At 29.6% G+C, this 13,440-nt stretch overlaps 2 protein-coding genes across 3 annotated transcripts in view; one reads left to right on the top strand and one right to left on the bottom strand.

The window, feature by feature from the left end:
• Positions 1 to 2: 2 nt before the first annotated feature.
• Positions 3 to 6,043, bottom strand: LOC117167066 (probable 39S ribosomal protein L49, mitochondrial). The gene is made up of 3 exons (XM_033351663.1): positions 5,670 to 6,043; positions 1,121 to 1,304; positions 3 to 373 (listed from the first exon to the last, which is right to left on the bottom strand). The coding sequence occupies exons 1-3, from the start codon at positions 5,769 to 5,771 to the stop codon at positions 99 to 101; spliced, it is 561 nt and encodes a 186-aa protein (XP_033207554.1). The 5' UTR covers positions 5,772 to 6,043; the 3' UTR covers positions 3 to 98.
• Positions 5,398 to 13,440, top strand: part of LOC117167064 — a 26,222-nt gene continuing 18,179 nt past the window's right edge. The window contains exon 1 of one of the 2 annotated variants that reach the window (XM_033351661.1): positions 5,398 to 5,425. The gene's annotated coding sequence lies outside the window, so the exon portion shown is untranslated. Of the gene's footprint in view, positions 5,426 to 8,694; positions 8,791 to 13,440 lie in introns of those variants that run through there. The other variant, XM_033351660.1, reaches the window with a different exon arrangement.

The following is a 13,440-nucleotide window of genomic DNA, read 5'->3' as shown; positions in this document are numbered from 1 at the left end:
GATCTGTGAGAAAATGGTTTATTTTTAAACTGCAATAATTACAATAACGTTTCAATGTACAAAATTATATTAAAATTAACAATTATTTTCCAAGTCCACTAAAGCCCTTTCTCATCTAACCATTGCTTTGCTGCTGAAACGTGATCGCCGTGAAAAATGACAACACCAGCGGGTTCATTGATACGAGAAGCTACTGGTTTTTTAACTTTTGTTTCGAGGTGTTCTTTTAAATCTGACTCGAATTTCCAAATGTCGCCCTGAATTTTAGTTATGTAAGTTAATTTTCTCACTTTTCTTTTTGACAAACGCAAGAAGACTGGCTGCATGTGGTTTCTTGTACGAGGCAAAAAGTAGGGTAGATTCTCGTCTTTCACTGAAATATATTAAAAACTTTAATTAGAATTTCAGGTGGTCAAGGCAAAATCAGGATTTACTTAAATATCTAATATACAATATGGAGAATAAAAAACATTAATCCACAAAATAATTCTATTCAAAACTAAAATACGCTATCGCGAGTAAAGCTTTTTTTAACTTGCAGAATTGAAGGGTGGCAGTACAGAAATAGATAATTACATTTTTGTCGAGAATGGACAGTGCATACAATATTCTTTAAACAATCAAAAAAACATTGTGATAAGGTATTTTTTTCCAACTCGTTTTTTAATTCATATTTTTTTGAAGTTCAATAAATTCCAACGTTATCATTTTTTAACCTTTTAGACTTGATATCTCTTTAAAATTATCACTTAATTAAAAAACAAATTTTTCTTCAAGTTTTTAGAAAATAATGTATGCTGTCTTGCGATCTTCAATTTTGATTTTCTCGGTACAGAATAATTATTTGAAATAAAAAAAAGTTTGATTCTTATTTACCATTCCCATATCTCGAAAGAATTTTTTATTTTTGCAAAAAGCTAAAAAATTCGATTCTCATTGGATGTCCAAAGCCGATTTTAAAAATCCGTGAAATTTGATCTCAAAATTCTCGGTCTACCTTCTCGGAATTGGCTGACTTGTTTATATTCAAATGTATTTATCCGTATTCGGACACTTTATTGCCGGCCTTACTTAAAATTATTTGATTAAAATAAAAATATAATTAGGAAAAAATCTTCACCATTTTGTGGTTTCCAGCCAGAAGCTGTTATTTCCTTAGTTGGTGGTTGCGGAACAACATTATAAGGCAGAAGTCTCTCAACATACTGCCATTCTTTTGGATCACTGGAGATATCGAAATCTGTGTATTTCGATGGGTCTACGTACTTTGGGGATCCTTGATAACTACCCCATCTTTTCTGAATCTGCAGCATGAAATGTCACGATGAGTAAACAATTTTCTAATCTAAGAAATTTGTTTTAAGATATTGTATAGAAAAGCTTGTAATAGTTTCAGCAAAACAGAATTTCCATTAACACCAATTTCAAGGAGCAAAGCGCCAAAGGAGTTTAAAACAGGGGAAATAGGGTAATTTCTTCATAAGAGTTACTACAAGACCTGGAAAAGTCATGAAAGTAACAAAAAAAAAAAAAAAAAATTACTGGAAGTCATGGAATTTTGAAAAAATGACAAACTTTTTTTAGTTGTCTCTATTTCAAAGTCTTAATAGTTCAGTATTTTCTAGCAAATTCTATAGTTAAAAAATGGAAAAGAAAACTTAAGGAAAAGGCAAATACCAGAAAAAAACTGGAAGATGTTAAAGAAATTTTTGAACTGATTAAATTTAAAAAATTTAATATAGACAATTTTATTAGTTCTTGCAATCTAGAAGTTTTATTTTAACTTTGTAAAAAATTAAGTTTTTTAAATTACTATTGTTTAAATGTAATCGTAAACTTTGCATAAATAGTTCCGACTATAATTGTTCTTAAAGTAATAACAAAAATCTGCCTGGTTCTCTGGCACATTCTCATCGCACGCAAGTTTGAGCGCGCGTCTGTCTGATCCCGCGCTCGGATATTTCTTCTTTTCATTTGGAATGCTTGAATAAAACTTTATTAAAAAGATATCTTTTAGATTGCAGTATTTATATACGTCTTTATATTGTGAGCTTTCTGCTGAATTAAGTATATTTAAAGATTAAGTTCCTCAAAGTTCGGTAGGCTTTGAGGTACACATAGACATTTGTAAATGTGTATTTTCTTAACTACATTCCAATAAAGAATAAATTACAATCTTTCTTTAAGAAATTTTTCTCTATCTCGCGTTGTTATACTAAGAATAGGATTTTGGTTTTCATATTTTTTCTGGATAAGGCAAAATATTCTACAAGTGTTCTTTTAGATTTTTTACGAATCTGGAGTTTTTGCGCGTAATATTGGAATTTTCGATTTTCTGCATATTACTTTCAATAAATAAAAACAAAATGAAAATTCCTATTGAAAAATCGTTTAATGAAAATGTGTATGTTTATTTAAAAGCTATAATTTCTCTTAAAGACTTTTTTCGTATTTTGCGTCCTTTGCTTCAAAATTAGAATGTCGTGTCAAATTTCGGGACATTTCAATACTTCCTCAATCATAAATAATGAGAAATTCAGAATGTAATAAATTATAACAAATAACAAATTTTTTCGTTTTTCAACAAAATTTTCATTTTTATTTTGAATGTAATTTTTATGATTAAAACCAAAACTAGACATCCTACCAAAGATCATTTTTTCTTCGTAACGCGCCGTTTTTCGAAAAAATAAAGCTTTTATTTTGAAGGATATTTTCCACAAATAAAACAAAAACTACGCGTCCTACCTAGAAGTGATTATTAACAAATTTTTAGATGTTATCTGGTCATCACAATTTTTGTTTATTGATCTTTTTAAGTCACTGTTTGACCACAAAATGGAATTCTTCATTTTTCAAGAAAATACAAAAAGTTGTTATCATCTTGTAGGGCTTTCAAAAAACAAAGTTTTCCTTCTCTTGACTTTTTTTATATCGTGCTTTTTTTGGCTTAAAAAAATTCACAAATGCTTAACTTTGTTACTTTTATCCAAAATGGCTGGTTACCAAACTCATCCTTTCTTTTAAGATCTAAAAAAAAGTGTGCCAAAGAGCGATTTAACCCGTTCATTTTTACGAGGGTTATAGTTTTTACGGGCGGACGGCCGGACAGACGATCGCCATCGCAAAAACCTGATTTTCGGATATAGTGGATCTCGAAATTAAAATATCCGTTGAAAAACTGTGGTGTCAAATTTCGGACAATTCTAATACTTCCTCAGTCATAAATGATGAGAATGTAAAAATAATATGGTTATGATTACAGAATACTTTTTTTTCACTTTGATAAAAATATTATTCAAAATTGTTTTGAATTCAATAAAACTTGTTGATAAACTATTATCATTGCATTATAATTGGTTAAAATTCAATTTAATTGGCTGAATTAAAAAAAAAACTAGACCTGGAATTTTGTCAAAATTATAGCTGGAAAACCTGAGTCATGGAAGTTGGTGACCAGGCTCTTGTAGCAACCCTGTTCACCAAGAAGAGGAAAATAAGGGAGATTAAAAATTAATTTTTACATTGACAAACAACAAAAAAATCTTTTTATGAGAAGTTTTATATTTTTAAACAATTTGAAATGGCTTTATTGATTTTTGCGCATTATAGAATTTTTTTTTACAGAATTGTAGATACTTCGGTTGATGTAAATCCATTCACGGAGATATAAAAGGCACGACTGAAAGATAAAACATGATTTTTTAAACAGAATTTAAAAAGATTTTCAATTATTTCTGTCCATTAAAGAAATGATAAAAAACAACTAATAATAAAATCATGAAACTTATAATTAAATATTTCTTTCCAAAATTTGTCATTTTGGCCTTACTATAATTAATACTTTAAATTGAAATTTGAAACCACACTTTTCAATGCTTTTTAACCTCAGATTAAAAATATTTAAAGTTTCACCACCTAAAATATTTTTAGTTTGTATTGACTCAGCGAAAAAAACATTTGTACGTTTTTTTAATGATAAGATTAAAAAATAAAATTTGACACTACTCAACTCTTTTATAAAGATTTACAATAAAGTTGGATTAATTTGGAAGGTTGTTAAGTTCAAGAAGGTTGTTCAAGAAGGAATTGTTCAAGTTAAGACATTGAACTTTCCAGTTGATCATTTTACAATATTCCATTTTTTATTATTATTTAACTTCGTACATTCTATTAGAAATTATTTACTTTCTAATACTTTTTAGATCTGCTATATATAAATTTTGTTTGACGGTTCCATTTTTATATTGGACAACAAATTCTGTTCCGGGTTTTCACATGTTCAATATGTTTTAAAATGTTTCAGTGCCGACTTTTTTTTATAAGTATTTATTTTTTATTGTATTTTTAAATATCGTATATTTAAAGAGGAAAGGGTCGAAAAGTGAAAGTTTTTCAAGAATATGGGGAAAATAAGAATAGCATTTAATTGAAAATTTCAAGTTAACAGCAAATCAAGGAATGAATTAGCGATGTTTGGAACAGTTAATCAAATTTACTAACATTTTTATGAAAAAACTGGTATATCCTGAAGACAATCATTATATTGTAAAAAAATACTTTACAATAACAGTTTGAAAACTCCTCTTCATTAAAAATTCCGAAGTTCATTTATAAACATTTTTTAAAGTATCATGCGCGAAAATGCAGAGAATAATTTTATATTTTCTGTAATTTATTATAAAGCAATTATGCCATCCTTTTTTAAGTTATTTGAAGTTGCAATATTTTATCCGTGAATTTGAGTGATTACAAGCTTAATTTATTTTCTTATAAATGGTAATTTGCCTGCTTTAATGAAAGAGATTTTTCTGATATAAACAAATTTCCAGATATTTTTAGATTTATTCAGTTGTCTTATTTTTTAGTAATACTTTAAACACTACCCTTTGGTTAAAAACCCATATTAGGTTTCGTATTTTATATTTAAATTCGAAATTACACACTATAATTATAATAATTTCCATTTAAAAAAAACAAACAAATTTTAGCATAATTGTACAACATACAAATCAAAGCAAGTTTCCACCCCTTGCGTTAAGTTCAGGGTTTGAACATAGAAAACCATCTTTAAAAAATTGAATAAAACTCGTTCACCAAGAAATTGCAACATGTTACTACTTGTCACGATTTCTTGACAAATAACTTAATTCTAATTATATAAAATAGAATAAATAAAATCACAAAAAGAATTTTAGTAATAAAACCCTTCAAATGAACTCTATCCTCAAAATATATTATAGGTTATGCGTGTTGAAAAGCAAAACATCCTGTTAAAAAAAAGAAATCGCTCTAAAAAAGGCCATCCCAATACCCCACTGAGAGAATTTTTTTATAAAACGATTTCGCAAACAGCATGTCTACGAAACCCATTCTCAACCTCGTGGACGGTTTATATTTTCACAAGTATCGGTCTCGTTTTAAGGTTATATTTTCATTTTGTTTGTCGTCTCTAAACCTAAGAAACAAATTAAAATCCCGTGGATAATCCACCGACATGTTCATGTGTAAACTAAAAAAATTGTGAAATTTTGTGAAACATTCACTCGCAAAGCGATAAGGGACCCTCGTCAGGCCCTTTCCTCTCGGAACTCGAAAAATTCAGTTATTGGGAACATCCTTTTTCTGGCGAAACTAAATACTTAGAGGTTAGAAATGAAAAATACTACCTCAAGGACGACCGGAGAAGCTGCTTTTTTGAACTCTGGATGCCTGCAATTTTGAAGAATCGAGGAAAGCTTTGAGCGTGCGAAAATTCGAAGGGAGGCCATTTTGACTTCGGTAAATAAGGGTCGGTGTCAGCCATTCGTGCGCACGGGCGCGTCTACTTTCTCGCTCTCGAGTTTTTCCGTGTGCCGAATTAATTTTCTCGAGATCTCGTGTTCCTATTAGTGCATTATTAAGGTGCAAGGCAGATTTTTTTTAGAAAATCGCCACACATTATAGCAAGAGAAGTGTGAGAATTCGTCGAATAGGGCAGGGACAGTTAGCATGAACAGCGTGTAGGTTCGGGAATGTGCCGCGTTGTTGCCACCTTGTTGCTCGAACTAATATCAGTGTAAATAGGATATTCCAGAAAAAGTGTGCATATTCAGTGACCGCAGGAAAGTGAAAATTCCATCGTGTCGCAATTTCGATCGACGTCGTTTCTCAGGGGATGAAGATCTGTGCATTTCGTGCGGAAAATTATCGTAAATAGGGTATGGTAGATTTCTAAGGAGTATATTTTTCCAAGAGCGAGAATATTTCCGAGTATCTTCTCGAGAATATTCGCGGTCAATGTGGCTTTTGAGATTTTTGAGTTATTTTTCTAGGAAAAAATAGTAGTATAGGAATGATTTTTATTCATTTAATAGCCAAGGTGTGCTTAATGATTTTTGTTTTCAGTAAATGGTTCTTAATGTAATTTTCTCCAAATTCGAGAGCTTTCAATTTTGAATGTACTGGAATTCACTTGAGTGTAGCTTTAATGTAGTTAGTTCAATTGGCGTCAGATTCACTTGAATTTCATTAGAACTTATCTGTATAATCACTTGATTCAATTCGAAAGCTACTTAAATTTATTTTAATTTATCTTGAATTTGCGTATTAATTTAAATAATTTAAACTTGAATCCAAAGTATTTAACCAGCATTTTTTATAACTCGAATTAATTTAAAATCCGACTTTAACTTGAAGTTACCTGCAATTTAATTAACTTAATTTTTTAAGCATCCTGGTAAAATTCCCTTTCACTTTTCCTGAAAGCAATCTTAAATTAGTTGTTAATTCAGCTGGATGCATTCAAAATGATTTGAAATCACTAACATTTAAGCACTGTCTATGGTTATCGAATTTTCAGTAAACATAGACAATGCGTAAAATGTCTATAAAATATCTGAAATTCTTTCTAAATCTGAATCAACTAAAATTTACTATAGGAATTCACCTGAATCCAACAAAAATTAAGTCACACACCTTTAATTGAGTTTGCTTTGAATTCAGGTGAAATAAACTCAAGGATTGAATTTCGTTGCATTCCGTTAAATTTATTTTTAATAAATTTGTATTCCATTGAATTCACTCAAATTCCGATAGGTTCACTTTAAGGGTGTTGAAACCAAACCCTAACCTCAAAATTGAATTGTCCCGTTTTACTCCATAAATACCAGAATTAAATATTTTTTCGATACTCACGGCTCCTAATTTTTGGAATCAAGTCTATATTCGTAGAGAAAATTTTGGCTAATCTCAATAATTTTGGTTTAAAATTATCTTTTTGACATGCTCGGTTAGTGTATAAAAAATCGTTTTCCACAAAAAGTATTCAATTTTTCACTCCGAATACAGACTTCATTCAAAACAATAGCAGGTTCTAAGTAACTAACAAAGATGTAATTCTAGTATTTATAAAGTAAAATTAGGCAATTCAATTTTAAGTTTAGGGTCTGGTTCCAACGTCCTCAATGTGGCAAATTTGAATTCTACTGCACTCGCCATTTTGATTCACACGAAAGGCGATAACGAGTTTAAAAATTGTGAAATTAAATAAAAAGCACTAAGAAACGTTTTTCTGGTCCTAAATTTTTATAATTATGAAAAAGGCAACAAAAATTTGTTTAAAAAAAATCGATATCACGTTTCGTATAAACATAAGTTGGGTTAAAAAAAAAAACGAGAAAAACATTTTTGAGGTTGCGTTCACATGGCCTTAATTAAACTCTTTATTTTAGATCCAGCTACATTAATTTATTTGAATTTTAGTAAACTTTTTAAAGTTTAATTAAATAAATGGAGTGAAATTCCGTTACATTCAGATAAATTTACTTGAACTCTGTTGAATTCAGATGGAATTACTTACATTTAGTTAAATTTTGTGGAATTAATTTAAACTCATTAAAATTCAATTTATCTGGCTTAATCCAGTTGTAATTAAATTTATACTATTATCTTTTGTTTTCTTTGGATTCACAACAATTATTTTTGTACGAATTCAATTGAATTTTGAGTTCGCTTGATTTTATGTAAATTCTATTGAATTCAACTTAATGAATTCACCTAGAACTGACCTCAATGCTGCCTTTTCAAGGAGCAAAATTTTAATGTTCAAAATAGTTTTTCTGGTCAATTACAGCTCTAATTAACTTCTTTTCTGACCACGTAATTTTGTTATTGTCCAATTTAATGTCTCAAACAAAATATCGGGAAAAAAGTTAACAATTTTTTTATACAAGCTAAATAAGCTTTCTTTCTTGACTTTTTCATTTGGAAAATTAACTTGGACTTGGATTCATTAAAATTCCCCGCAATTTCAACCAAGTTACATTTTCCAAAATTGCAGTTGAATTTACTTGAATTTAAAATTTCCTCTTCTTTTATATCGAATTCATATCTACGTTATTTATACGTTTATGACCGCTCTAATAGGCGGACGTAATCCCCTACCATCGTCCTAGATGCAACCTCTCCAAACGAAATTAACTAATCAATTTAAAAATCACTCCATGAAAAATGCACCCTTAACTTTATTCGATGAAATGGGGGTCAGGTGAAACGATGAAATTCACATTGGAGAATATTCTCGAGAACATTACCTTAATTTGTATTCCCGGGAATTTTAGAACTATATGGGACTTTAGAGAGGTCTCTCGCTTTGACTGAAGGCGGCGCTGGCTCCAAACCATGGTCAAAACAGTAGGACAGCGATAGCGTACAGACACCCTGCAACGGGACACCGTCTTTTTCTCTAAGATATTTTTACCGTTTTCCCGAAAAAACGACGGACTTTCAGCAGGATTTTTAGCCTCAGAGGTAAGTTCAGTGTGCACTGCATCTTTTGAGCCCATGATTTACGACGTCCGTGAGCGCACAGTACCAGACTAACTCGAGAAATCCCAAGTCAGGCTCGACCTTTTGTTTATTCGTGGCAATTTTTCGCAAAGCTTTCTCGGGAAATTTTCGATACATCAGGTGCACCGGGATACCAGTTTCCACCGCGAGAAGTTACTGTGTGCACTCCTATTGATATCGAGACAAGAATTTGTGAGATCGGTGCATTCAGTGAGGAGATATTACCGGAAATACTTTGAAGCATTTTCCTAGTCGGAAAGAGGCGCACAGTACATCCGTGTAAATGCAAAGTTTGTCACGTAATTTTTCTGGCTACCAGGGCCGCATCTAGCAACCCTGCCAGCCACTTTTCAATTTTCGACCGTGTGTTGCTGGTCGGTTTAGGTTACTTTTGGGTGCATTCCCACACTTTGATGGGGTCGGTCTTGCTTTATGTGCGATTTTCCGTCCACGTTAGCTAGGGAAAGGTTAGTAATAGCGTTCGAAATCAGCCATTCTAGACTACTTGCGACTTACTACTACTTGGAGTTAGTCGCTCGAATACTTTTTCTCACGAGGCCTTTTTTTAATTAGACGTTGCTCTTTATTAGGGAGTATCTTACTCGTTAGTGATTTATCATTCCGATCATTTTTGGAGTGCATTTTAAATATGGAGTAGATTTCAATTTTCGTTTTTGATTTTTTTTTGCGCAAAATTACCTTGCGTCATTATTGCTCCGAATTATAATACATTGAAACATTTATTGTATGGATTTTTGGAAGAAATTCAGTAAAAGTTGAAAAAAATGATGTTATCTAGAAATATCATTCCGTGCTGTTTATATTTAATTTGCTCCAAATTGTGAAATAATTGGACATTATTGCAACTACAGATTAATAATTGATAATTTATGTAATTAAGTTGTATATTTTAACCTACATATCAAATTGCAAGGGATTTATAAACATATCTATTTTTTGAATTATATTTATCCTCATTTTTATTAAATTTATGAATTATATATTTTTATAAAGAATTTACAGGTTATGTTCGTAAATTGCTCATCCTTTTGAACACTTGAAAGATTATTGCCCATCATTTATTATCTGGATAAAAGTTCACCAAATTATATAAAAATCCGAAAAGAAAAAAAAACCACCCTTAAAATTATAACAAACGAGTATGCAATTATTGTACAACTTGCTCTATAATTATGAAATTATTTTGCAGTTATAGGTTATTCGTTAATAATTATTTGTATTAATAAATTACAGTAAATCGCATACCAGATTATATAAAAATTATAATAATTATTTGTATTGTTAATATTTTACCACGTTTCTTTTAGGTCTATGAACTGTCTATGTTTCATCTGAATTTACAGCTTATGGTTGAAAATTGCTCATGTTTCAGGAATTTCTTAGAATTCATCGTACGTTTAATTGCGATATGTGTCAAAATTGATTATTTTACTTTTAAATACACAACGTTATCGGAATACGCTGAAAATTATACCTAAAATTTGAATCCTAGAATATTGAGTATTTTTCATTGGGATAATTGTATTTTCATAACATTTTTGTTTCATTAGCACCTCCTGTGTATTCTGAACGTTCTAATTGGTTCTAAAGGCTACCCTGAAAATTTAAGTCCCAAGTATTAACTATTTTTTGGCATATATAAGTATATTATTATTATATAACCAAAAAATCCAAAATGCGCTGATAGATTGCATGTTCACTAGTGCCATTGAAACATATATTGTGGATATATGTGTTATGCACATAGTTTATATTCAGTATTTTTATTATGATAATTGTATTTTTGCAATCATCCATGTTGAAATAAGTCTCGTTATATTTTGAAAGCCCAGGAAGAAATGTTTAATTTTTTTCAGTTGAAGAATATAATTTTGTAAAAAAATATGGTTTTCTAAACACTGCATGCATTTTGCATGAAGCTTTTGATGTTTTTTTAACAGTAATGTATTAATTCCAGAACATTAATTTTGATTTGTGTTTTAGGTTCTAAGTTTTCTCGAAACATTATAAATAATAAAACGTGAATGAAAACACGAAATAAAGGTATATTATTCGTGCAAACTGTAATGCATTGTCTGCAATTTTTATTCTTTTATTAAATAGGAATTTATTCCAATCCTCTATATAAAAAAAGCCTTTTATTTTTTTTCGATTTTTCTAAAGCCTGCCAGTTCAAACTTCCAAATGAGAAAATTACAAGTTCAAACTTTTATGATTAAATATGAAAATAATGAGTAGGGTCGTTAATTCAATATAGGAATTAGACTATTACATGATTTTTTGTTAAAAATATTAAAGATCGTTATTGTATAAAAGCATACATGTCCTATACCTGAATCATATTTGTGTATTTTATAAATCTCAAGATCAGAACGGTATTCATTAAAATCTCAGACATCAACCCTTATATCTTAATTTATTGCCCTTTTTTAACCAGTTATTTATCTTTGGAACATAAACACAAGGTTCATCGATTCTTATCGTCCTGATATAAAAATTGTTGACTTTTTATAATACTCATGCTTTCACGTAAGGTTAAATTCTTTCATTTGTTTCACTTAAAAAATGTAGAGAGTACTAAAATGTAGAGATCTGTTTGGAAAGACCTGATATATTGTACCAAAGCTTCTTATCAAATTTAATCACACCGAAGCGTAATAGTCTTGAAAAGAAATGTTTAATTTAGGGCATGTGTTACTTACTCGCGATGAGCTATTCAGTTTCCACACGTTTGTGCCCACATTAAGAGATGTTTTTCGGTGAAACTTCCGGAAATAATAGAGAGTATGAAAACGGAGGTAGATAGCTTATTTTTTGTTCGACTAATTTTAAATATGTTGAGGTGAGTAAAGTAAAAAATACCTTTTTTAAATTATTTAAACTAATAATAGATATGTGAAAAGAGAATTACTCATACTAAGTATTATGTACCCTTAATATCTGATATTTAATATTGGCAGTTTAATGTAAAAGATTGACATATTTTTAGCCATGCTTCTATGAAGTTAGGATTTTTATTTTTAGTTTTCAGAATAAAGTAAAAGATAAATTTTATTATGTTCCTTTGTATAGCTTTCAAACGTTTATTTTCTAAAATAATAAAATTCCTGAAATTAGTGCTACAGAAATTGTTTAAACACAATGTAAAAGAGATATATTGCAATGTTCAGCGAGAAATTTCCGTTCTATGAAAAGTTTATATCATTATCATATCACTATAACGTCGATATGATTCTTCATAGTCTAAATTTCTCGGAAACTGCATTTTTGTATAATTTTATTTTGAACTTAGACAATGGGGGGGGGGGGGGGGCACATTTTTCCCAGTCTGATTAAAGGGCTTTGCCTCAAAAGTCCTTAGAAGAACCTGAAATTTAATTCTACGTTAGGAACTTTGTAAGCATGACCTAGGTTTTTTGTAAAGCTAAAAACCTGTCATGTACAGGATAACTAGTTACATCCTAACTTGTTGCATCATCCGATGTACCCCTGTAAGCTATTTTCAGTCCATCTTTGTATAACTAGGTTTTTACTAAATTTGTAACAGAAAAAAACGTGTTCGATGGGGCTTGCTCTTCGAAAAAAATATGGCTTGGAATTTTGCTCATTATCAACTATTTCCATTAAAATATCGTAGATCATATGTTATTTAAAATTTTAGAGTTAATGATTCGTTATAAAATGATTATTCTTTTCATCCTATATGTATATATTTAATATTTTAAAGCTTGTGTTAATGGATCGTTGAAATACTGAAGGTCCTTTTATATTTGAGAACGAAAACTTTCTTTTAGATATTTAATATAGTAATTTTATATGTAACAAAAATTTATATACTTAATTAATAATAATTGGCATATATTCAAATATAAAATGTATCCACTTCCGGTAATTTCGGGGACATAAAAGTATAATGTTAACAAATAGAACCCAGATTGAAGTACGATTTTCAATCGAAAATCAAAAATCTAGGTCCTGGGTTACAAAAATGAGAATATCCTCTAAACTATAACAGAATTTGTCTGTTTCTACTACCATTTTTTCTTGCTTTTTTGCTTAAATTCAAACTGAATTAATAGAGCCTAATAAGAAATTCCAGCTACGTTCGGTAGAATTTTGATTCTTTTTATTTTAAAAGTAATATTATATTTTTGTTCACAATTCATTTCTTTTGGTCGAAAATTGTACATTTTTCTAAGATTCGTCTTTTTGGAAATTAAATTGGTCCTTTGTATTTAAAATTCATCTTCTGGTAGAAAATTCTTCCGTTTGGGTTGCAAGTAAATTCTTTTTCATTGAAAAGTCTACTATTATATTTTTGGTTCAGAATCCATCTCTTTCGGTAAAATTTCTGTTATTTGGTTTAAAATTTAATAATTCTGTCAACTATTTCATTAAAAAAAATTTTTTTTTGTTGAAAGATAATTTTTTTATTTAAGAATTGTATTTTTATATTTTGAGTTCAGAATTGATTTCTTTTGATTAAGAATTCTACTGTTTGGTGGACAATTTAATTATTTCTTTAAAAACTCACCTATTTTGTTAGTCATCTTTTTTGGTCGAAAATTCAACTTCTTAGTGTACGTTTAT

The sequence above is a fragment of the Belonocnema kinseyi genome, chromosome 2 (assembly GCF_010883055.1).
Source record: "Belonocnema kinseyi isolate 2016_QV_RU_SX_M_011 chromosome 2, B_treatae_v1, whole genome shotgun sequence".
NCBI lineage: Eukaryota > Metazoa > Arthropoda > Insecta > Hymenoptera > Cynipidae > Belonocnema > Belonocnema kinseyi.
The sequence above is the reverse complement of the archived record's forward strand: the minus strand, read 5'-3'. Positions and strand labels throughout refer to the sequence as shown.

Bases quoted from the DNA above. Each gene is read 5' to 3' on its own strand.
- LOC117167066 (XM_033351663.1), bottom strand. From the start codon at position 5,771: ATGGCCTCCCTTCGAATTTTCGCACGCTCAAAGCTTTCCTCGATTCTT. The intron at 1,305-5,669 runs GTAGTATTTTTC...TTCATGCTGCAG, and splicing joins CTTCTCCGGTCGTCCTTGAG to ATTCAGAAAAGATGGGGTAG. The intron at 374-1,120 runs GTGAAGATTTTT...AATATATTTCAG, and splicing joins TGGCTGGAAACCACAAAATG to TGAAAGACGAGAATCTACCC.